The sequence below is a fragment of the Dendrobates tinctorius genome, unplaced genomic scaffold (genome assembly GCF_039654945.1).
Source record: "Dendrobates tinctorius isolate UK_male_01 unplaced genomic scaffold, ASM3965494v1 ptg000007l, whole genome shotgun sequence".
Classification (NCBI taxonomy): Eukaryota; Metazoa; Chordata; class Amphibia; order Anura; family Dendrobatidae; genus Dendrobates; species Dendrobates tinctorius.
The window spans coordinates 46,394,681-46,418,925 of record NW_027361675.1 but is presented as its reverse complement, the minus strand read 5'-3'; the positions used below and the strand labels follow the sequence as shown (position 1 = coordinate 46,418,925).

The following is a 24,245-nucleotide window of genomic DNA, read 5'->3' as shown; positions in this document are numbered from 1 at the left end:
CGTGGGTACCAGACGCAGGAGGCCCGTCAGCAGCGGCTGCAAGGGGCGATGGAGCGCAGGTCGGGGCGCGGATCGGGCGCAGGCCGGGTCGCAGTCCGTGCATAACGGATTAGCTTGAGCACTGGAGAGTCATGCTCGCTGTGGTAAGGCCGACTTGCAGGTAGTACACAAGGTAGAAAAGTGCAGTGTGCTTCTTAGCGGCCCGTTTAGCCTCCTGTGAGTGAGGCATAGCGCTCCAGAAAGGGTTAACGGTAGAGTCTGACTGCAGCTGCAGGGAATGTGCAGGGAAGGGGTTAAGCTTTAATCTGAGGGCAGATGCAGCTTACCCACGGTCCTGTGTTATGTACCCCGGGAGGAAGACTATGGCGTCACCCGGAATTCGTCTGCTCCTGAAAGGGTTAACTGCAGCAGAGGTAACAGACATGGCCTCCGAGATTAGAATTGCACGTCTCGTTTGGAATGAGAGGCGCCAAGAGGAGGGGGCGGTGACGATAGCTCGGGCAGCACTATTCAAATTGCGGCCTAGTAGGCCGGAAAAGCCGGGGACTAAATTTTTGGCCTACCCGCAGCAGGCGCTGGGAGGGGGCAGCGCTATCGAGGGCGGCGCTATTTAAATTGCGGCCTAGCAGGCTGAAAAAGCCGGGGGCTAAATTTCTGGCCTCTCCGCGGTAAGCGCCGGGCGGGGGGAGCCGCGACCGGGCGCCAATGTACCGCCGCTGATGCAAAGTCGGCGCTTCTCCCTGGGACAAGGACCCGACCACATACCTCCACTCCTGTGCTCATCAGGTCGTCGCTGTCCAGGGTCTTTCAGTCTCATCCTCCAGGCGATGTAGCAGAGCTGGAGGAGGTTTTACAGGGGGGGTATTGCTCAATCGATCCACCCTCTGGGTAGGGGGACGGAGAGCTCTGGGGCTGTTCAGGGCATCCGAAAAAGCGCTGTTCAGGTCTGCTCCATGCACTCCTGTGCTACGTTCTGTTGCGCTTGCCCTCGTATCCGTGGAGTACCGACCATAAGGGAACCATCGTCAGAGGAATCAGCCCCATTCGTCGCAGGAAAGTGTACGTGAAGGGTTACTCCACGTGCTTGCCTGTTGTTGGTTCGGGAGAGAGCGGGCCGTAGAAAGGAACCGTCGCCCCCTTCACTCCATTAAATAAAAATTTACAGAAAATTCAAAAATAAAAAAAAACGGTGGAGTCTGAAACCAGACCCAAGTGCCTCCTATAGACACTAAGTAAGAACTGGAGAATCTCAGCCAGCGAGGGGGTGTATACTGCAAGGGAGGAGCTAACTTTTTTTCTGGTTTACTTAGTGTCCTCCTAGTTGCCAGCAGCATAACACCCACGGTCTCTGTGTCCCCCAATGAGGCGTAGGAGAAAATTGTGTTTCCAAAATTTTGCTGATATAAAGTAGACATAAGGGAAATGTAATTTATTAATTTTGTGTGCCATAACTTTCTGATTTAAGGGCACCAAAATAAAGTTTGAAAATTGAAAAATGTTTCCAAATTTCCTTTTTTTTTTTTTTTCATAAAAACAAGTCATATCGAAGAAATTTTTACCACTATCACAAAGAGAATATGTCACGAGAAATCTCAGAAGTCTCAGATGCATTGAAGCGTTCCAGAGTTATCACAAAGTGACACTTGTCAGAATTGCAAAATTTGACTTGTTCATTAAGAGTTTACCTTCCCCCCCCCCCCCCCTCCACAAAAATTACACCTTTGCCCCAATTTTTTTTTTTTTTTTTTAACTTCAGAAGGGTGACTGGAAAAAAAATGGACCCCAAAATTAATTGTGCATTTTTTCCTGAATATGCCAATACCCCATATGTGGAGGAAGGGAAGAGCACTAACTTTTTTGAAAGCAAAAATGGCTGGAATCGAGAGTGGATGTCATGTTTTGTTTGGAGTGCCCCTGATGTGATTAAACAATGGCAACCCCCCCCCAAAAGTGACCCCATTTTGGAAACTTGACCCTTCAAAGGGAATGTATCAAGACGTGTGGTGAGCACATTGAACTCTTATGTGCTTCACTGAAGTTTAAACTGTTGAACTGTAAATAACCAACGAAAGAAAAAAAAAAAAAAAAAAGATTGTGCCAGTGATGAAATATATCGCAAGAATCATTTAAAAAGTTACATCTTATTGTATGAATTAAGAACACGTATATGCAAAATAACTAAAGCAAACACCATAAGACAAACACCTTAAGCACCACCAATATGCCTCTTAACGGCAGCAGTTAAGGGCACTTATTCCTCAGCACTGCTTTTTAATGGCGTAGAGAAATAAGTGCTGTGAGAAGCCTGGGGGAATCGTGGATGAGGGCAGGTATATCTCGCCCAGATACCTTTCCTATGTGGCCTAGTCCGGTCAGTGTTTCACCTGATGACTAATGAGTAAGGGGAGGCAGATAAAAGGACGCCAGGTGGTGTGTTAATGTCTCAGCTTGGGGAACACAGAGCCTGTGTGAGAGACACTAGTTAGTGAAAGCAGTGCTCACCGTAACTGTGGTTGGGCTGGATGGGAGAAGCCCTCCAGTTGGTAGTTAGTTCGGACCCCGTTTAGTTAGTGCCGGACAGGCAAGTATTTGTTTTGTGTTTTATTACCTACACTCACTGGCCACTTTATTAGGTACACCTGTCCAACTGTGTGTTAAGACTTAATTTCTAATCAGCCAATCACATGGGGGCAACTCAGTGCATTTAGGCATGTAGACATGGTCAAGACAATCTCCTGCAGTTCAAACCGAGCATCAGTATGGGGAAGAAAGGTGATTTGAGTGCCTTTGAACGTGGCATGATTGTTGGTGCCAGAAGGGCTGGTCTGAGAATTTCAGAAACTGCTGATCTACTGGGATTTTCACGCACAACCATCTCTAGGGTTTACAGAGAATGGTCCGAAAAAGAAAAAAAATCCAGTGAGCGGCAGTTCTGTGGCCGGAAATGCCATGTTGATGCCAGAGGTCAGAGGAGAATGGGCAGACTGGTTCGAGCTGATAGAAAGGCAACAGTGACTCAAATTGCCACCCGTTACAACCAAGGTAGGCAGAAGAGCATCTCTGAACGCACAGTGCGTCGAACTTTGAGGCAGATGGGCTACAGCAGCAGAAGACCACACTGGGTACCACTCCTCTCAGCTAAGAACAGGAAACTGAGGCTACAATTTGCACAAGCTCATCGAAATTGGACAGTAGAAGATTGGAAAAACGTTGCCTGGTCTGATGAGTCTCGATTTCTGCTGCGACATTCGGATGGTAGGGTCAGAATTTGGCGTAAACAACATGAAAGCATGGATCCATCCTGCCTTGTATCAACGGTTCAGGCTGGTGGTGGTGGTGTCATGGTGTGGGGAATTTTTTCTGGGCACTCTTTGGGCCCCTTGGTACCAATTGAGCATCGTTGCAACGCCACAGCCTACCTGAGTATTGTTGCTGACCATGTCCATCCCTTTATGACCACAATGTACCCAACATCTGATGGCTACTTTCAGCAGGATAATGCGCCATGTCATAAAGCTCGAATCATCTCAGATTGGTTTCTTGAACATGACAATGAGTTTACTGTACTCAAATGGCCTCCTCAGTCACCAGATCTCAATCCAATAGAGCATCTTTGGGATGTGGTGGAACGGGAGATTCGCATCAGGGATGTGCAGCCGACAAATCTGCGCCAACTGTGTGATGCCATCATGTCAATATGGTCCAAAATCTCTGAGGAATGCTTCCAGCACCTTGTTGAATCTCTGCCACGAAGAATTGAGGCAGTTCTGAAGGCAAAAGGGGGTCCAACCCCTTACTAGCATGGTGTACCTAATAAAGTGGCCAGTGAGTGTATATGTTTGGGCTTTCACCTTAAATAAACCTGACCCAGTGTCAGTTATGTCCGGAACCCAGGTGTGCACCGGAGTTTCATGCTAAACCCACGTGGCCTTTGACCCCAGCAAAGGCGATCCCAGAGCATTTTGTCACAGTATGGTGGAGAACGCGGGCAACACGTTGAAAGCATGAGCATGGAGGACGTGGTGAAAGCGCTGGTGCAGTCCACCGCAGTCCAGCAAGAAGCTAGTCGGGTGATGATGGCCCAGCTGAAGGAGTTGGTGGACATGACAGCTACACATCGTTCGCTTCTCCAGCAGGTGGCGCAGCGCCTGGCGACCTTACCGGAGGTTAACCCGGAAGCCGATTCGAGGGTAATTCACGTGAGTCAGTATTGGCAGAAGATGACGACCGAAGATGACGACGAGGTATACCTGACCAAGTTTGAACGGACGGCCCGCTGGGCCGGCCTGATTGCCCTGTTTCTTTCCGGTGAGGCCCAAAAGGCTTATTATGACTTAGAACCTGAAGCCGCGCAGGACTTTGACAAACTCAAAGCCAAGATCTTGGCCCGGCTGGGAGTAACGACCGCTTTCCGTACACAAAGAGCGCAACAATTGACTTATCAACCGGATAAACCACCGCGGTCACAGATGTTCGACCTGATCCACCTGACGAAGAAGCGGCTACAACCCGAGGTGCTGACGGCGCCAGAGATGATCCAGAGAGTCGTCCTGGACAAATACCCGAGAGCTCTACCGCCAGCCCTGAGGAAGTGGGTAAGCCATGGAAATCCTACAACGGCAGATCAACTGGTGGAAATGGTTGAGCGGTACTCTGTGGCGGAAGGACTCCGAGACGACGCTAACCCACCTCAGGCTTCATCATCTCCATGTGGAGCCGGTAAGACTGTTCCCGGGAGTAGGGGAGAAGGAAAAATCCCTAAGACAGTGGGGGAGGAAAACAGGAATGCCCGCACGGTGAGGCCAAGAGTAACGAATTTGGTCTAGGCAAGGGGCCCGTTAGGTGTTTTCGCTGCCAAGAGATGGGCTACATCGCTGCGAACTGTCTGGTCACTACTGAACCCATGCAGTGCGACGTCACAGACTCTCAAAAACGCATGTCTATGGTTGCCCAGGTAGTGAGTGTGAATGCCGGTCAAAGTAAGGTGGAAAAACACTTGTGTGATGCAACGGTGGACGGAAAAAGGATGGTGGCATTGGTAGACTCGGGAAGTGTGGTGACTCTGGTGAAGGCCAGTCTGGTGTCAGCCCCGACTGGACCATCAAATTTTCTGTAACGTGTGTGCATGGAGACACCTGTTCGCACCTCACCACGGTCATATGCATTTCTACTGCCCATGGGTCTGTGCAACATAAGGTGGGACTCGTCCCCGCGTTGTTGCATGATGTTATCTTGGGCCGGGATTTTCCCCACTTCAGGCAATTGTGGGAGAATCAGTTGTTGCCCCAGGGTAACCGTGTACGGGATTCCTCTCCCAGGGCACGGGTGGGTCCCGAACCCCTGGAGGAGGTTCCCCAGGGCGACTCTAGTGACGAGTCTACTGGAAATGAACTTCAGTTCCCGGTTTCAGTCATGGCAGGGGATACTGAGGAGACCAGGGAAGAGGAGGCTGTAGGCAGCAGTCCACCGCCCCGTTTGCCGGATCTGGAAGTCCAGAAAGATGACTTCCAAAGCGAGCAAATAAAGGCTCCTACCCTTTCCCAGGCTAGGACAAATGTAAAAGTGATAAATGGGGTACCCGTAGAACCTGGCACTAGGCTGGCATATCCGTACATGGTCCTGGAGAATGATTTATTATATCAGATAGAGAAAAAGGGGAAGACATGGTGCAACAATTAGTCGTGCCAAAAACCTACCGGCGGAAGGTGCTGGACCTGGCCCACGGACATGTGATGGGAGGTCACCTGGGAGTCCAAAAAACCACCGAAAGGATATTACACTGTTTTGTTTGGCCAGGCATGCATCATGATGTTCGTGTATATTGTGAGTCTTGTCCTGACTGCCAAGCCTCTGCGCCTAAAACCCGGTTCTGTAGCCCTTTGCTACTTCTACCTATTATTGAAGTCCCGTTTGAGAGGATTGGGATGGATTTAGTTGGGCCCCTTCCGCGGTCTGCCTGTGGACACCAACATATCTTGGTCATCTTGGATTATGCCACTCGTTACCCGGAGGCCATCCCTTTGCGCAACACAGCCACCAAGACGATTGCCAAGGAACTGGTGCATGTGTTTAGTCGGGTCAGTATTCCAAAACAGATACTCACCGACCAGGGGACTCCCTTTATGTCAAGGGTAATGAGGGAGCTCTGCAGGCTGCTACAAATCGAACCGTTACGCACATCCGTATATCACCCTCAAACAGACGGGCTGGTCGAACGGTTCAATAAAACTCTGAAGCAGATGCTGAGAAAGGATGGGAAAAACTGGGACTATGTACTTCCGTATTTGCTTTTTGCCATCAGGGAAGTGCCCCAGTCTTCCACTGGATTCTCGCCTTTCGAGTTATTGTATGCCCGACGTCCCCGCGGACTGTTAGACGTCGCAAAAGAAACCAGGGAGGGTCAGGTCACTCCGTTTAAAATGGTGATAGATCATGTAACACAAATACAGGACCGTATTGCGGCTGTTATGCCCATTGTCAAAGAGCACATGATGCAGGCTCAGGGAGCCCAGAAAAGAATCTATGGTGGGGTGCCAAGATCCGTACGTTTGCACCCGGAGATAGGGTGCTGATTCTGGTCCCCACGGCCGACAGTAAATTCCTCGCAAAGTGGCAGGGCCCCTTTGAGATTAAGGTAAGAGTTGGTGAGGTAAACTACAAAGTGTATCAGGCAGGTAAAAGGAAACCTGAACAGATTTATCATGTAAATCTGATAAAACCCTGGAAGGATGGGTCTGCCTTATCAGCGGATCTGGCCCGGCCCGTTTGCTCGCATACCGTACCGAAGGTACGGATTGCAGAGACTCTCTCGGAGCGGCAAAAAGACTGAGGTCAGGCAGTTTCTACTTCACAACCAAAATTTTTACTCTGAAAAACCCAGGCAGACTACGCTAATGAAACATGACATCATAATGGAACCTGGGGTCACCGTCCATGTGAAACCCTACAGAATCCCGGAAGCGCACCGTGAAGCCGTTTCCCGAGAAGTCAAGGCAATGTTAGAGTTAGGGGTCATTTAGGAGTCGCACCGTGCTTGGTCCAGCCCGATTGTGTTAATTCCTAAACCGGACGGCACCATCCGGGTTCTGCAATGACTTCAGGAAACTGAATGCGGTCTCTAAATTTGATGCTTACCCTATGCCTCGGGTCGACGAGTTAATAGATTGGTTAGGGAAGGCCCGGTATGTTACGACCCTAGATCTAAAAAAGAGATATTGGCAGATCCCTCTGGCAGAGGCTGTCAGAGAGAAGACGGCGTTTGCTACACCGGAAGGTTTATTCCAGTATGTGTATATGCCGTTTGGACTGCACGGAGCGCCGGCGACATTCCAGAGACTGATGGATCGAGTCTTGAGGCCACATAGGCAGTACGCTACTGCCTATTTGGATGACATTGCCATTTACAGCTTGGACTGGAGACTCACCTCCGGAAAGTGCAAGCTGTGATTGAGGACCTGTGGGGGGCAGGTCTAACCGCGAACCCAAAGAAATGTCACATCGGGCTAGAAGCCGCCCGGTATTTGGGTTACGTAATTGGGAGGGGTATTGTTAAACCCCAGGTCGATAAAATTCAAGCGGTTCAGGACTGGCCGCAACCAGTTAACAAAAAGCAGGTGCAAGCCTTTCTGGGGATCGCCGGCTATTATCGCCGGTTCATCCCCAATTTTGCAGCCATCGCTACACCCCTGACGGATCTTACCAAAGGGAAAGATTCTGTCATGGTTAAATGGAATTTAGCGGCTGAAGAAGCCTTCCATAGCCTAAAACGGGCCCTTTGCTCTCAACCCCTACTGGTGACTCCAGATTTCCGCAGCGAGTTTGTGGTACAAACTGATGCCTCTGAGACCGGTATCGGAGCCGTACTGTCACAAGAGAGGGACGGAGTGGAACACCCGGTCCTCTATCTCAGCAGGAAGCTGAATAAACATGAGCAAAAGTATGCGGTAGTGGAAAAAAGAGTGCCTAGCCATTAAGTGGGCTATAGAGTCCCTCAAATATTACCTGGTGGGCCGAAAGTTCAGGCTGATCACTGACCATGCCCCTCTCAAGTGGATGCACTTGCACAAGGAACAGAATAGTTGAGTGACCCGGTGGTTCCTTGCCCTGCAGGCCTACACTTTTACGGTGGAGCACTGCCCAGGGGTACAGATGGGGAATGCAGATGCCCTGTCCCAAGTGCACTGTTTGGCGGGTGTCTTTGCTCGACTGGAGTGGTCTGAGCAGGGTGGGGGGGATATGTGAAGCATGGGGGAATCGTGGATGAGGGCAGATATATCTTGCCCAGATACCTTTCCTACGTGGCCTAGTCTGGTCAGTGTTTCACCTGATGACTAATGAGTAAGGGGAGGCGGATAAAAGGACACCAGGTGGTGTGTTAGTGTCTCAGCTTGGGGAACACAGAGAGCCTGTCTGTGTGAGAGACACTTGTGAGTGAAGGCCGTGCTCACCGTTAAGGCCCCTTTACATTTAGTGATGCACCAGCGATCCCGACAACGATACGACCCGGTCAGGATCGCTGGTGCATCGCTGAATGGTCGCTAGTGAGCTGCCAAACAGGCAGATCTCACAGTGATGTAGCGACGCAGCAGTGGTCATTACTTACCTTTCAGACGTGGCGATGAAGATGTCCTCCCGCCCGCGTCCACGCGTCGCTTGTCGGCGCCAGCAGGAAGCGCCCGACGAGAAATGGAGCTGTGCGATCAGCGACAGACAGCGGGGAAGCCGGTCGGAGGTAAGTATCACACATAGCGATATCGCTAGCAATATCGCTGCTGCATAACAAAAATCGGTGACGCTTTAGCGATATCGCCATCTGTAAAGGCCCCTTAACTGTGGTTGGGCTGGACGGGAGAAGCCCTCCAGTTGGTAGTTAGTTCGGACCCTGTTTAGTTAGCGCCGGACAGGCAAGGATTTGTTTTATGTTTTATTCCCTGTCTGTATGTTTGGGCTTTCACCTTAAATAAATCTGACCCAGTGTCAGTTATGTACGGAACCCGGCTGTGCACCTGAGTTTCATGCTAAACCCACGTGGCCTTTGACCCCAGCAAAGGCGATCACGGAGTGATTTGTCACAGTGCTCACCGACACAAAAAAGAGGGACTTAGAAAACCTCCAAAAAAACACCAGAAAAAAGGCAGAGATGACTTTTTTTTTTTTTTTTTACCTGCCCAGGCCTATCAGGGTGCAGTGGACCCGATTAAAGAAGGCAGCAACACAGGTGCAGCAATACCGATGAAACAATCACTCTCAACCTACCAATCCATGGAGGGGGTGGTTGTTTGGTACAGTGGGGCAAAAAAGTATTTAGTCAGTCAGCAACAGTGCAAGTTCCACCACTTAAAAAGATGAGAGGCGTCTGTAATTTACATCATAGGTAGACCTCAACTATGGGAGACAAACTGAGAAAAAAAAAATCCAGAAAATCAGTCTGTTTTTGTTTCATTTTATTTGCATATTATGGTGGAAAATAAGTATTTGGTCAGAAACAAAATTTCATCTCAATACTTTGTGATATATCCTTTGTTGGCAATGACAGAGGTCAAACGTTTTCTGTAAGTCTTCAAAAGGTTGCCACACACTGTTGTTGGTATGTTGGCCCATTCCTCCATGCAGATCTCCTCTAGAGCAGTGATGTTTTTGGCTTTTCGCTTGGCAACACGGACTTTCAACTCCCTCCAAAGGTTTTCTATAGGGTTGAGATCTGGAGACTGGCTAGGCCACTCCAGGACCTTGAAATGCTTCTTACGAAGCCACTCCTTCGTTGCCCTGGCGGTGTGCTTTGGATCATTGTCATGTTGAAAGATCCAGCCACGTTTCATCTTCAATGCCCTTGCTGATGGAAGGAGGTTTGCACTCAAAATCTCACGATACATGGCCCCATTCATTCTTTCATGTACCCGGATCAGTCGTCCTGGCCCCTTTGCAGAGAAACAGCCCCAAAGCATGATGTTTCCACCACCATGCTTTACAGTAGGTATGGTGTTTGATGGATGCAACTCAGTATTCTTTTTCCTCCAAACACGACAAGTTGTGTTTCTACCAAACAGTTCCAGTTTGGTTTCATCAGACCATAGGACATTCTCCCAAAACTCCTCTGGATCATCCAAATGCTCTCTAGCAAACTTCAGACGGGCCCGGATATGTACAGGCTTAAGCAGTGGGACACGTCTGGCACTGCAGGATCTGAGTCCATGGTGGCGTAGTGTGTTACTTATGGTAGGCCTTGTTACATTGGTCCCAGCTCTCTGCAGTTCATTCACTAGGTCCCCCCGTGTGGTTCTGGGATTTTTGCTCACCGTTCTTGTGATCATTCTGACCCCACGGGGTGGGATTTTGCGTGGAGCACCAGATCGAGGGAGATTATCAGTGGTCTTGTATGTCTTCCATTTTCTAATTATTGCTCCCACAGTTGATTTCTTCACTCCAAGCTGGTTGGCTATTGCAGATTCAGTCTTCCCAGCCTGGTGCAGGGCTACAATTTTGTTTCTGGTGTCCTTTGACAGCTCTTTGGTCTTCACCATAGTGGAGTTTGGAGTCAGACTGTTTGAGGGTGTGCACAGGTGTCTTTTTATACTGATAACAAGTTTAAACAGGTGCCATTACTACAGGTAATGAGTGGAGGAAAGAGGAGACTCTTAAAGAAGAAGTTACAGGTCTGTGAGAGCCAGAAATCTTGATTGCTTGTTTCTGACCAAATACTTATTTTCCACCATAATATGCAAATAAAATGAAAAAAAAACAGACAATGTGATTTTCTGGATTTTTTTTTCTCAGTTTGTCTCCCATAGTTGAGGTCTACCTATGATGTAAATTACAGACGCCTCTCATCTTTAAGTGGTGGAACTTGCACTATTGCTGACTGACTAAATACTTTTTTGCCCCACTGTATATGACAGCACAAAAGATAATCTGTATGTGGCGTTATTCACATACAAGTGATGAAGAGCATCTGGCTTACAGCCTATTAATAACGCCTATACTCTTAGATCAGGCGGGCTGCCCCGTGGTAACCAAAATGCTTACCTGGGCAGGTAAGCATCTCTGCCTGTCTTCTGGTGTTTGCAGAGAAATAAGTGTATAGCGCTGCCCAACGTCAGAAATTCAGGTTGGTTCTTAACCGACCCCAGTGTTGCGATCACTGATATTCATTTAGCGAAAAAAAAAAAAAAAAAAAAAAAAAAAAAAAGGTCCAATTTCCCATTTAATGTCTCCTCTGATTTGATCGCACATCAGCGGAGAGAGAAATGGAGTCCCCCGATCCACCCCCGATACCACCAGTGTCCCTGGACCCTCCTGCATCCCCCCCATGATGTCCCCCGGCAACAATAGGAAATATTTCCTATTGTGATCAAAAAAAAAAAAAAAGTCTATCAATTCCCCCAATCCCCCTTTATCACCCCCTTAGTTAGGTAAAAATAAAATTATAAAAAGGATTTATTTCTATTTTTCCCATTAGGGTTAGGGCTAAAGTTAGGGTTGAGATTATGGTTGGGTTTACGGTTAGGATGTATTGGGATTAGGGTTGGAGTTAGAATTGGGGGTTCCACTGTTTAGGTACATCAGGGGTTCTCCAAACGCAACATGATGCAGCCATTGATTCCAGCCAATTTTGCGTTCAAAAAGTCAAAATGGTACCACATACGTGGTATTGGTGTACTCGGGAGAAATTTGTCAAATTTTGTGGTCCATTTTCTTATGATACCCTTGTGAAAATAAAAACATTTGGGTCTAAAAGTAATTTTTTTTGTGAAAAAAGTAAAAATGTTCATTTCTCCTTCCATATTGCTTTAGTTCTCAAAGCACCTGAAGGGTTAATAAACTTCTTGAATGTGGTTGTGTGTCACTTTGGGGTATTTTCTGTCACTGACCCCCCCCCCCCCCCCAAAAAAAAAAAATCACTTCAAATGTGAGTTGGTCCCTAAAAAATGGGTTTGTAAATTTAGTTGGAAAAATGAGAAATCGATGGTGAACTTTTAACCCTTATGACGTGCAAAAAAAAAAAAAAAAAAAATGATGTTTCCAAAACTGTGCTGATGTAAAGTAGACATGTGGGAAATGTTATTTATTAACTATTTTGTATGACACCACTCTCTGCTTTAAGGGTACAAAAAGTAAAAGCTGGAAAATTGCAAAATTTTCAAAGTTTTTTGCCAAATTTCCGTATTTTTCATAAATTAACAAGTTGTATCGAAGAAATTTTACCACTTACATGAAGTACAATATGTCACAAAAAAAACTCCGAATCAGTGGGATCTGTTGAAGCGTTCCAGAGCTATAGCCTCAAAGTGACAATGGTCAGAATTGTACAAAATTGGCTTGGTCTTTAAGTACCAAATTGGCTCTGTCACTTAGGGGTTAATCATATGTCTGTATATAACAGGTGAGCTAATCATGGGAGTTTTATGTACATGTGTAGAAAGAAAGCACAATCTCAGGTGATCAAAAAAAAGTATCATCCTATAACAGTAGGTAAAATAAGCACCTGTAAGTGTGTAGATGAAAGGTTAATAGAATTATTTGGCTGATAAAGTTAAATGTACAAATATCCCAAAAGGCATATAATAACGAATATTATTCGGTGCGCACACGATTGCCATGACGCATCCATACGTCCAAGGTCGGAAGACCTGCCCAACCTGGACGTATAGATATGTCTAACGTCGCGAATGGGGTTAACAATAAATAGGTCCACCAGAGTTACTTTAAAACTAACGAGGTCCCTAGTAAATTTCCTCTGTTAAATTATTAAACCTTCTAACGTCAAAAGACAGTTGTAAAATGGTGCCGATGTAAGGCAGACAAAGTAAAATGTTCTTTATTAACTATTTTGTGCAGCAAGCGCACTGGAATTTTCAATAATGCAAAACATATCGACCTACATTTTAAAACCATCATAAAGTACAACGTGTCACGTAAAAAACAATCTTAAAACATTCCAGAGTTGTTGACACATACTGACACATCAGATTTGAAAAATGTGGCTTGGACACGGAGGCGTCGATGATTTGCGTGCAGGGTGCACTCAGTGTAGGAGGAACATTCAAACCACCATTATTAGTCTCTTTTATAGCACGACAAGGCATGCCAGGGCACGTACTGCTGCGGATGACACTCATACTCGGGATGGAATAAAAGGAGACATTTTGAAAATGGTTTCCATTTTTTTCATTTGCATATTATTAACATTTCTGCAATCCTCATAATTCCATGACATTTCCTTGCAATATATATTTATTTTTTTAATACACACAGATCAGTCTGGTTAAAAAATGAAATAGGGGGCTATGCATACTTATACATATATGCATCAGCAAATCTGTTGTTCCTATTGTCAGGTTTTTGTAATTAGCCACTTCCATATGACAGGCAGTAGTTTCTGGAATATTACTGGAGAGGACACAAAGCAGCAGCGCCTGCAGGATGGCCCTTACCCGAATACAGCTGAAGCAGCAGAGCTTGGAACAATGTGGGCAGAGGCGGGCATCCCTCAGCTTCTCCATGCAGATGAAACATCTGAAGACCTCAGCGATGCCCTAGGAAACAAAGTGCACAAAAGCCAGAAGAATTTACTACTACAATTATTATATGTACGAAATTAAATTACTACATTTATTTACGTTAAACCGTATTAGTTTTTTGTTTTAAAACATCAACATAATATACACAGCAAATAAGCTGAGAGGGAGAGGGAATTTTTTTCCAGACGCCAGAACTGAGTCTAGGGTTAAATTTCCGACACAGGCATTTCTCCCAGGCATGCGCAATAGAAAATGCGGATCCGGCTGGGGAAAAAAAAAAAAAAACGTTTCATTGTCTGTCCTGTCCGCTCAGCGGACGGCAAAATCTTGGCGGATCCATAAAAAAAACGGATCGAACGGATGACCATCCGTCAAGATCCGCAGTTAATACAAATCAATGGGGGGAAAAAAACGGATCCGCCAAGAAAAATGGCGGATCCGTTTTTTTTTTTTGCAAAACGGCGGATTTTGACTGATGGGGAAAAACGGATGTGTGAAACAGGCCTTACACTTTACACTGGCATCCAGATGCACCATGTATATATAGACCATGTATAACCAGGCCCAGCTGGCCAATAGGATTCAAGAAGTTGTCATGATGCAACAACTAAATCACTTGAATACTTTGTTGCAGACCTTTGGTGCAAATACTTAATAAATCAAGAATCTATAGTTTATGGTGTCATTTGCAGCAAAACTAAAAAAAAAAAAAAAAAAAGTATATATGTGTTAGCGTCCTAGTTTGGCGAGGCAAGACTCCAGTAGTGGACCCTCTGGTCCGTGTCACCGAGCGGTCCCCGGGCAAGCAACCAGGTGGAGCCGACCCCTATACAGGGATCGTTAGGAGCAGCCCCAGGGGTTCGAATGCCACGGCAGCCGGTACCAAGAGGTGCTGCTCGGAATGGACTGGAGTATGACTAAGTGCGAGGTACCACGAGCACCAGGACAGAGTAGGACTCGGGTGGCGAGACTGGAGTAGGACAGCAGGAGATAGACACAGACAGCAGGACGGAGCAGGGACACAAGACCGGAGTAGGACGGCAGGAGGTAGACACGGGCAGCAGGACGGAGCAAGAATACAGGACCGGAGTAGGACGGCAGGAAACAGGCACGGACAGCAGAACGGAGCAGGGAAGAAAGCACAGGAGAGAGATGAGCACGGGGCACAGAGCACGGGGCACGGCCTAGCGTGCAGGTAGAAACACGACAATCAGGCGCTTCCATTACAGGAGGGCGGCCTGAAATACCCTTGGACAGCCCCCCATTGGTCCGGCGGTGCTTCCGGGTCAGGGCACTGCCGGAGAACAAGGAGGTGGAGGGAGACGCGGCCGTGGCCTACGGCGCATGCGCAAAGCATGCAGTGACGTCGCAGGCCGCGGGCCAATCAGAGGAGGACGCCGCGGCTGACGGGAGGAGACAGGCTGCGGCGCGGGAGCGAGCAGGTGAGTACACAGGGACTCGACGGGGGCCGTGACTATATGGTACACAGAGCTTGTAAAAAAACAACAGATTCTTAGGACTTGGTAACGAACATACCCTATTCAGCCACCAGGCATCAAATTACTCATCAGGGAAAAAGACCCCCGCAGCAATCAGCTACACGTCACATCTCTAGCCCACCATGAACAGCTATCCGTCAGGCATTTTCTCTACAGTCGAGGCATGAACAGGGGATATACAAAGGAACATATGAATAGCAGTTTTAGGGTATGTGCACACGTAGTTTTTAGGTGCTGCGGATTTCTACCCGTGGATTTTGTAAAATCCGCAGGTAAATTTCAGGTCAAAAGACCTGCGGATTAGGCTGCGGTTTATCACCTCTACAATGGAGGAGATGGTAAACCGCAGTGGAATCTGCAGAAAAGAAGTGACATGTCATTTCTTTCTGCAGATTTGAAACTGCAGCAAAACCGCGCTGAGAATCCCGCAGCGTTTGCACTGCAGTTTCCATTTTACATAGAGTAAAATGGTACTGTACAACGCAGCAGATTCGCCAGAAACGCTGTGGATCCGCAGTGTGTGCACACACCCTTAGGGTGAAACCATCCGCAGCAAAGACTCCGCCTAATGCCCAATGGCCACATAATTTGGAAAAAAGAAAAAAAAAAATTGGAAAGCAATTTTCCACTGCAAGCGGCTGGCAGCCAAAAGTGTTCTCAAAAAACTCTCGTACCGGCCATTGGGGAAGACAGGACCATGTGCTGTAGCTGCTGCCACCAGCAAGCAGATACTAAAGGCATGTGCACACATCTTTTTCAGGTGGGTCCACTCCAAAAGTTAGTTGTAAAAGCCCAGGAAACATTTAAAAGGATTAAATCTGCATTTCTGCTTAAAAACGACTTGCTGATCCCATTTTCTGTCCGTTGAGCTTCTTATGACCAAAGATGCCAAGTGGTTAAATGATGCGAGGTAACCAATCTTCAGGCACTTTTGCCTCTGAAGACGGTCTATACTTTACAATACAAGCCGGTATCTTGAGTGTTTCGCTTGGTAAAACATTAGCAGTTTCTTCACTGTTGAATAGAATTAGAAAGGGAAAAAAAATCTGGAAAGTACAAGTTAAAAAAGCCCCACAAAAAAAAATAAATAAAAATATATGGAGAAATCAAAGCCAATATTCTTGTCTGTACCATTAGAGGAACACAAGACTATGTGATATTCATAGCAATCCCTATGGGTGATAGAACAATGGAAAAAGGAGGCATTGTCTATTGAACTGCCATCTGCAAAACTCCGAGAACCAGAGCGACATGTAAAAATTAGTATAAGGATGACACTGCGATGCACACCTGTACCATGGAGGCTTTGTGATAAGAAGCCCATGTCACCCCTACTGCTAGGACAGAATGGGCCGTCACATTACAGGGTAGCACAATGGTCTTCGAGCAGAAGACCTCACCAACGATCATCTGGACTCAATGGGCTCCGGTGGATTTGGATGCTCTAGGATCTGTAGGGTCTTATGAGGAGAGAGGAAAAAGATGGCAGCACAATGTCCTCATTAAGATGGAATGCCAATACCACTTTGGGCAGAAAAGAGGGAACTGGCTGAAGACTACCCTGACTGTTTCATCTTGAAGGACCCCTCTCCAGGCGTGGAGACTGACATCCATTGTGATAGCCAGACATTACAGCAGGTAACACTGCCTTCCCTTGCCACACCTCAACAGCTACAGGTGCCTCACTGGGTACGGCCATCCTCACAGTTTGAGAGCAATGATAAAGATAACACAAGATCAACCGTTCACAATAGGCGAGGGTCACAGCTCACCTCCTCCACCTCCCTGTACAATGGCAAATTCAGCGCACATCTCAAAACCGCCCCTATTGGTGTGAAGGAACTTTTCCATTTTACAGATTCATAAGGTACATGCAGGCTGCTGTAAGCAAGTCACTAAATGCTATGAACTGCTAGCAGCTCACGCACTGTGGTCACACTCAATCATGAGCAGACCAAAAAAAAAAAAATTAATCTGCTTTTTTAAATATAGTATTTGATTATAATTATTAATATATTATCATGGACATATTCCTTTAAAAATCAGCACCAGATCCTTTTTGCGGTGGCAGCAGAGAAATGCTTTTTTGAAAATTACCAGGACATTGCGTGCCGCCATTATTGTAACAAGCATCAATCAGTATGTGTTCATTTAAAGGAAACGTGTCACGTGACTCATGCTACCCAAACCAAGGGCAGCTTCCTTAGTTTAAAGACATGCTTGGCTGTAAAATGTTGCAGTGCTTTGTTTTGAAGCATTACAGGAGTAGAGAGCTGAAGACTAATCATTAGGACGGGATTCTGGCCACTAATATCTGCCTTGGTTCAGGCAGCATGAATCACCTTCTAGGTTTCCTTTAAAAGCCGATCTGTCCAACCGTCATCGGATTGTTACCAACAGAAACCACGATGCTGACCGGGGCCATCCCTAAACAAAGAAATGTCTTGTATGGTTTCGGGATCAATGGTGCAAGAATGTTAAGAACTTAATATTAGCGCCTGAGGATAAAGACAATCTAGTCTAATTAGCGGTGACTACAGCACAGTCGCCCAGAATATATATTACATGTCCACATCATCCGGGACAAACAAGTCATAGTTATTACTGGTCTCCAAGTCCAATCTAAATGGTTGATCAACTTGGGTCCACAATACGTTCATACAGCTCACGGCCAATCTGTCAAGCTATTTTCCAAATTATTATTATAATAATAAAGCTCAGCTGGGAAAACCGGAAAGACAAAAGTAATTTAAAATATACAATATACTACACAAAGTCACAGTAATGTCTGAAATGCTATGGACACCTCTGCAACCATTATTATTATTGCTCCAGTGCATCCAAACTGCAAAACGAGAAGTCTTAAAGGGAATCTGTCTCCAGGTTTTTGCTCCCCCATCTGAAAGCAGGATAATGTAGAGACAGGGTCCCTGATTCCAGCGATGTGTCACTTACTTTGCTGCTTGCTGTCATTTTGAGGGTCACTGCTGCCAATCATGCAGGTCTCTTTCTGAGCTGTGTGTAACCCCGCCCACATCACTGATTGGCAGCTTTCTGCTCATGTGCAGGCTATACAGAAAGCTACCAATCAGTGATGGGGACGGAGTTATACAGGGCTCATGAATATAGAAGACCACCTGGCAGCAGGTTTAGTCCTCCAAGTATAATCTCCGGATGATTTTATCAAAACTATACTAAGCAGCCCAGAAGGTGACACACTGCTGGAATCAGGGTGTCTGCCTCTACATCATGCTGATCTCAGATCAGGTAGCAAAAACCTGGTGACAGATTCCCTTTATAAACGATCATGCATCGTCAGATCCTATGCAGCCCTATGTGTCTCCATGGTTACAAGCCAAGTGCTAAACACTGTATAGTCCAATGCTACATTTCTGATTTACCACTAACATTCCCCCTCTTGTCTACATGATGCCCATAAGAAGAGGAGCAGACTGCACAGGGCATGTTTATAGTCTGTAGCCATGGAGACAAGTCAGAATTCCTTATATTTTATGCAGTGTGCGGAAACGAGTGTGAACTTTGTCATGTGGGTCGCTGTGATTCAGTGATACATGATTTACATTCAGAAATGTATTCCTGTTTTATTACTTGTGCACACTTTCTGACAGCCCCAAGTGTTACATTATGTATGTCAATAAAGGTAGAAAATGGCTTAGACTGAGTTACAAGCTGTAGTTTCATTGGTGCCATGTTTTGGTGTATATGATGAGTTTTTATGTAGTTTTTTTAACTCCTTCCCGACATTTGCAGCAGATATACGTCAGAGGCGGTGCGCAGGCGATGGCCTCCAGATGTCAACTGATTCCGACAGCTGACACCCGGCACTCAGTGAGCACTGAGCAGTGTTGTGCGCTGAAAAAGTAGTTTTCCCCCACTTATGGGGTATGTGTGTACTCAGGAGAAATTGCACCAAAAATTTGTGGGTCCATTTTCTTGTGAAAAATACAAAATTTGGGGCTTTAAAAAAAAAAAAAAAAAGAACCACTGTTGGGAAAAATGTGATTTTTTTTTTATTTTAACAACTCAATTTTATAAACTTCTTTGAAGCACCTGGGAAATCAAGGCACTCGCCACAAATCTAGATAAGCTCCCGGAGGGATCTAGTTTCCAAAATGGGGTCACTTGTGGGCGGTTTCCACTGTTTAGGCACATCAGGTGCTCTCCAAAGGAATGGCGTACATTATTCCAGCTAATTTCACATTCAAGAAGTGAAATGGCGCTCCTTCCTTTCCAAGCCCTGCTGTGCGAACAATCAGTAGTTTTTGTCCACATATTGGGCATTAGCGTACTCAGAAGAAATTGCCCAACAAATTTTATGGCATAATTTCTACTATTATCCTTGTGAAAATGCAAAATTTGGGGCTAAAAAAAAACATTTCTGTGGAAAAATGTGATTTATTTTCACGGATCAACGTTATAAACTTTTGTGAAGCACCTTGAGGTTCAAGGTGCTCTCCATACATCTAGATCACTTCCCTGAGGGGTCTAGTTTCTAAAATGGGGTCACGTGTCTGTACGTGTGTGTGTGTGTGGGTTCCACTGCTTAGGCACATAAGGGTCTCAAAACTGCACTTCTTCCCTTCCGAGCCCTGTCCTGCTCTCATACTGTAGTTTTCCCCCACATATGAGGTATTGGTGTGCTCAGGAGAAATTGCACAACAAATGTTGGGGTCCATTTTCTCCTGTTACCCTTGAGAAAAAAAAAAATTGAGTCTAAAGTAAAATGTATGGGAAGAAAAAAGTTAAATATCAATTTTTTTTCTTTCACATACCATTAATTTCTGCAAATGCACCTGAAGGGTTAATAAACTTCTTTAATGTGGTATTGAACACCTTGAGGCATGCAGTTTTTAGAATGGTGTCACTTTTGGGTATTTTCTATCATATATACCAGGGGTCCCCAACCGCCGGTCCGCGGCCCAGCACCGGGCCGTTGCAGTGCCCTTGCCGGTCCGCGGACACAAGGGGAGCCGGGGGGCGGTGCAGCAGCTGATACTCACCCTGCATCCCGTGGCGGCTTCATCCAGCGCTGAGCGGTCACGTGCTACCGCTCATTTAAGGTCATGAATATGGACGCCACTCATCTCCCATAGGCGTGGCGTCCATATTCATGGACCTTAATGAGCGGTATCACGTGACCGCTCCGCACAGGAAGAAGCTGAAGCGCCGCGAGATGCAGGGACGTGCAGCGACGGGAAGGAAGTTCAGCGACGACGTGAGGGTAAGTATGATGGGGAGGATGGGGGAGCCGAGCGGAGCCATAAATATAAGGGAGGGAGAATGGGAGCAGAGCCATATACACAGGGGAGGGAGAATGGGAGCGGAGCCATATATACTAGGGAGGGAGAGTGGGAGCGGAGCCATATATACTAGGGAGGGAGAATGGGAGCGGAGCCATATATACTAGGGAGGGAGAATGGGAGCGGAGCCATATACACAGGGGAGGGAGAATGGGAGCGGAGCCATATACACAGGGGAGGGAGAGTGGGAGCGGAGCCATATATACTAGGGAGGGAGAATGGGAGCGGAGCCATATACACAGGGGAGGGAGAATGGGAGCGGAGCCATATACACAGGGGAGGGAGAATGGGAGCGGAGCCATATACACAGGGGAGGGAGAATGGGAGCGGAGCCATATACACAGGGGAGGGAGAATGGGAGCGGAGCCATATACACAGGGGAGGGAGAATGGGAGCGGAGCCATATACACAGGGGAGGGAGAATGGGAGCGGAGCCATATACACAGGGGAGGGAGAATGGGAGCGGAGCCATATACACAGGGGAGGGAGAATGGGAGCGGAGCCATATATACTAGGGAGGGAGAGTGGGAGCGGAGCCATATATACAGGGGAGGGAGACTGGGAGCGGAGCCATATATACAAGGGAGGGAGAGTGGGAGCAGAGCCATATACACAGGGGAGGGAGAATGGGAGCGGAGCCATATATATAAGGGAGGGAGAATGGGAGCAGAGCCATATATATAAGGGAGGGAGAATGGGAGCAGAGCCATATACACAGGGGAGGGAGAATGGGAGCGGAGCCATATATATAAGGGAGGGAGAATGGGAGCGGAGCCATATATATAAGGGAGGGAGAATGGGAGCGGAGCCATATATATAAGGGAGGGAGAGTGGGAGCGGAGCCATATATACAATGGAGGGAGAGTGGGAGCGGAGCCATATATACAATGGAGGGAGAGTGGGAGCGGAGCCATATATATAAGGGAGGGAGAGTGGGAGCGGAGCCATATATACAAGGGAGGGAGAGTGGGAGCGGAGCCATATATACAAGGGAGGGAGAGTGGGAGCGGAGCCATATATACAAGGGAGGGAGAGTGGGAGCGGAGCCATATATACAAGGGAGGGAGAGTGGGAGTGGAGCCATATATACAAGGGAGGCCGGGAGAGTGGGAGCGGAGCCATATATACAAGGGAGGCCGGGAGAGTGGGAGCGGAGCCATGTATACAAGGGAGGCCGGGAGAGTGGGAGCGGAGCCATATATACAAGGGAGGCCGGGAGAGTGGGAGCGGAGCCATGTATACAAGGGAGGGAGAGTGGGAGCGGAGCCATGCATACAGGATGGGACAGGGGAGCCATGTATACAGGATAGAAGAGTGGGAGCAGAGCCATACATACAGGATGGGAGAGTGGGAGCAGAGCCATGTATACAGGATTGGACAGGGGAGCCATGCATACAACAGGGGGAGCCACACAGAGCTGGACGGGGGGGACCACACATACATTTTCTGATGATTAGAAAATAATCAGCATGTACAGTACTCCAGTACAATTGTTCTTAAGTGCTCAATGCTCCATTTCCTTGTAGGTTCCAATCATCATTAGCAGTGACGGTCATCAGTAGAAGTAGCCCAATGCTCCCACTGAAACAGAGAAACAAGCCAGGTGCTCCCACTCATTCAAAACCTATGGTGAGTTGAGTCACATTAAAAATGTTATAATTAAATGATAAATATGCACTGCTAAACTACAACCGCGTCCATAGCCCCGCCCCCTTATGACCAAAGCCCCGCCCCTGTCACACCTCCATCCCCGCCCTGCCGGGCCATGGAAGAGTGGTCTTGGTTCAAGCCGGTCCCTGGTGCAAAAAAGGTTGGGGACCACTGATATAGACCCCTCAAAGTGAATTCAAATGTGACGTGGCCCGTAAAAAAATGGTTTTGTAAATTTTGTTGGAAAAATGAGAAATCGCTGGTCAACTTTTAACCCTTATAACTTTCTAACAAAAAAAAAAAAAAAACAATGTTTCAAAAAAGTGTGCTGATGTAAAGTAAGACATGTAGGAAATGTTATTTATTAACTATGGTATTTTGTGTGACATAACTGTCTGATTTAAGGGCATACAAATTCAAAGTTTGAAAATTGCTAAATAGTCATTAAATTTCAATTTTTTTTTTTCACAAATAAAACTAAAATCATTTAGAAAATTGTTTACCACCAGCATAAAGTACAATATGTCACGACAAAACAATCTCAGAATCAGTGGGATCTGTTGAAGCGTTCCAGGGTTATTACCATATTTTTCAGACTATAAGACGCACTTTCTCCCAAAAAAAGTTTAGGGGGAAAATGGGGGTGAGTCTTACAGTGGGAATATACGGTACTTACAAACACTGTGGCGGTAGCAGGAGTCGGGCGATTCTGGTCCGACGGGCAATGATCACACTCCCTTCCCAGGCTGCTGCGGCTGTGATGCTCTGTGGGTCGGGGGGGGGGTCTTCGCCGGCATTTGGTGAAAGCCCGGAGTCGGGGGTACACCTATAGGCCAGTGCCTGGGCGACCCCTGGCCACCATTTAATCCGCAGTCCTAGACGGGGGTCTGTAGACCAGGCAGTGTTACCAGCACTAGGTTTAGCGGTGGGTCCTGCTGGCTGGTCAGTGTCGCTGGTTCCCATCACTTCTGCCCATGGGATCACCTCATGCCCCTTGTGGAATTAGGCACGAGAGGTACCCCGCAGTGTGTGGCCCTGATGGGCACATGATCCATCGTGACTGTACACACCTGACTGAGCCCAAGCCCCCCACACCAGGGTCCCCCTCTGCAATGCTGCCCACAGACAGCGGGCTGGACACGCTGCAGCCCATCACATCCTAGGAAGGGCAGGGTGTGACCCACTAGGGTCCACTGCAGGAGCCTGGCCCACCCGGAGCGCCCCAGTATAGGGGGCGCCAGCTGTCACCGCCGCCCCTCACCTCCACGCTCTGCTCGTCCATCTCCTCCAGCTTGGGCTCCTTGATCTTGCAGTACTGGAGAGATTTCTTCCTGGACCTGAAGTAGGTCAGGTACTTGATGGTGCTGCACAGACAGGTGAGGAAATTATCAGTAAACCGCCCCCTTTCAGCTGCAGACATGCAGCAGCCGGGGAAGGGGGAGTCGGGGTGGCGGAGATACGGTGCTCGTCCCTCGGTGCTGCGTGCGCGGGGAATGGGAGCAAGAAAACAACAGCGCGAACGGTCACATCCCGGCCGCCATACTGCGCCGCGGCTCGTTACTGAGAGACGAGCGACGCCGAGCGAGCCAGCCGAGGGCGGGGCCAGTGACGTCAGCGCGCCGGCGCCTGAGCTCGGCCCAGCAGTGAGGACGGAAAAGTGGGAGGTGATGGTGTGGTGATGCTGAGGCGAACATGGGTGAGCCTGTACACCCCATGGAACTGTATGGAGCACTGTCACTGTGCACCTGGTGATGCTGAGGCGAACATGGGTGAGCCTGTGTTTCCCCATAGCAGTGTATGGAGCATTGCCACTGTGCACCTGGTGATGCTGAGGAGGCCATGGGTGAGCCTGTGTATCCCCATAGCACAGTATGGAGCACTGCCACTGTGCACCTGGTGATGCTGAGGCAGCCATGGGTGAGCCTGTGTATCCCCATAGCACAGTATGGAGCACTGTCACTGTGCACCTGGTGATGCTGAGGAGGCCATGGGTGAGCCTGTGTATCCCCATAGCAGTGTATCGAGCACTGTCACTGTGCACCTGGTGATGCTGAGGCGGCCATGGGTGAGCCTGTGTATCCCCATAGCACAGTATGGAGCACTGTCACTGTGCACCTGGTGATGCTGAGGAGGCCATGGGTGAGCCTGTGTATCCCCATAGCACAGTATGGAGCACTGCCACTGTGCACCTGGTGATGCTGAGGCAGCCATGGGTGAGCCTGTGTATCCCCATAGCACAGTATGGAGCACTGTCACTG

At 47.7% G+C, this 24,245-nt stretch overlaps 1 protein-coding gene across 5 annotated transcripts in view; it reads right to left on the bottom strand.

Moving 5' to 3' along the window:
• The window catches only part of TRIM37 (tripartite motif containing 37), a 198,214-nt gene extending 174,614 nt beyond the window's left edge, over positions 1-23,600 (bottom strand). For 3 of the 5 annotated variants that reach the window (XM_073574320.1, XM_073574337.1, XM_073574329.1), the window contains exons 1-2: positions 23,249-23,600; positions 13,431-13,532 (exon numbers count right to left, since the gene is read on the bottom strand). In XM_073574320.1, coding sequence (XP_073430421.1) covers positions 13,431-13,532; positions 23,249-23,407 — 261 coding nt within the window. In that variant the 5' untranslated portion in view covers positions 23,408-23,600. The remainder of the gene's footprint in view (positions 1-13,430; positions 13,533-23,248) is intronic. The other 2 variants (XM_073574355.1, XM_073574346.1) reach the window with 2 other exon arrangements.
• Positions 23,601-24,245: the final 645 nt, after the last annotated feature.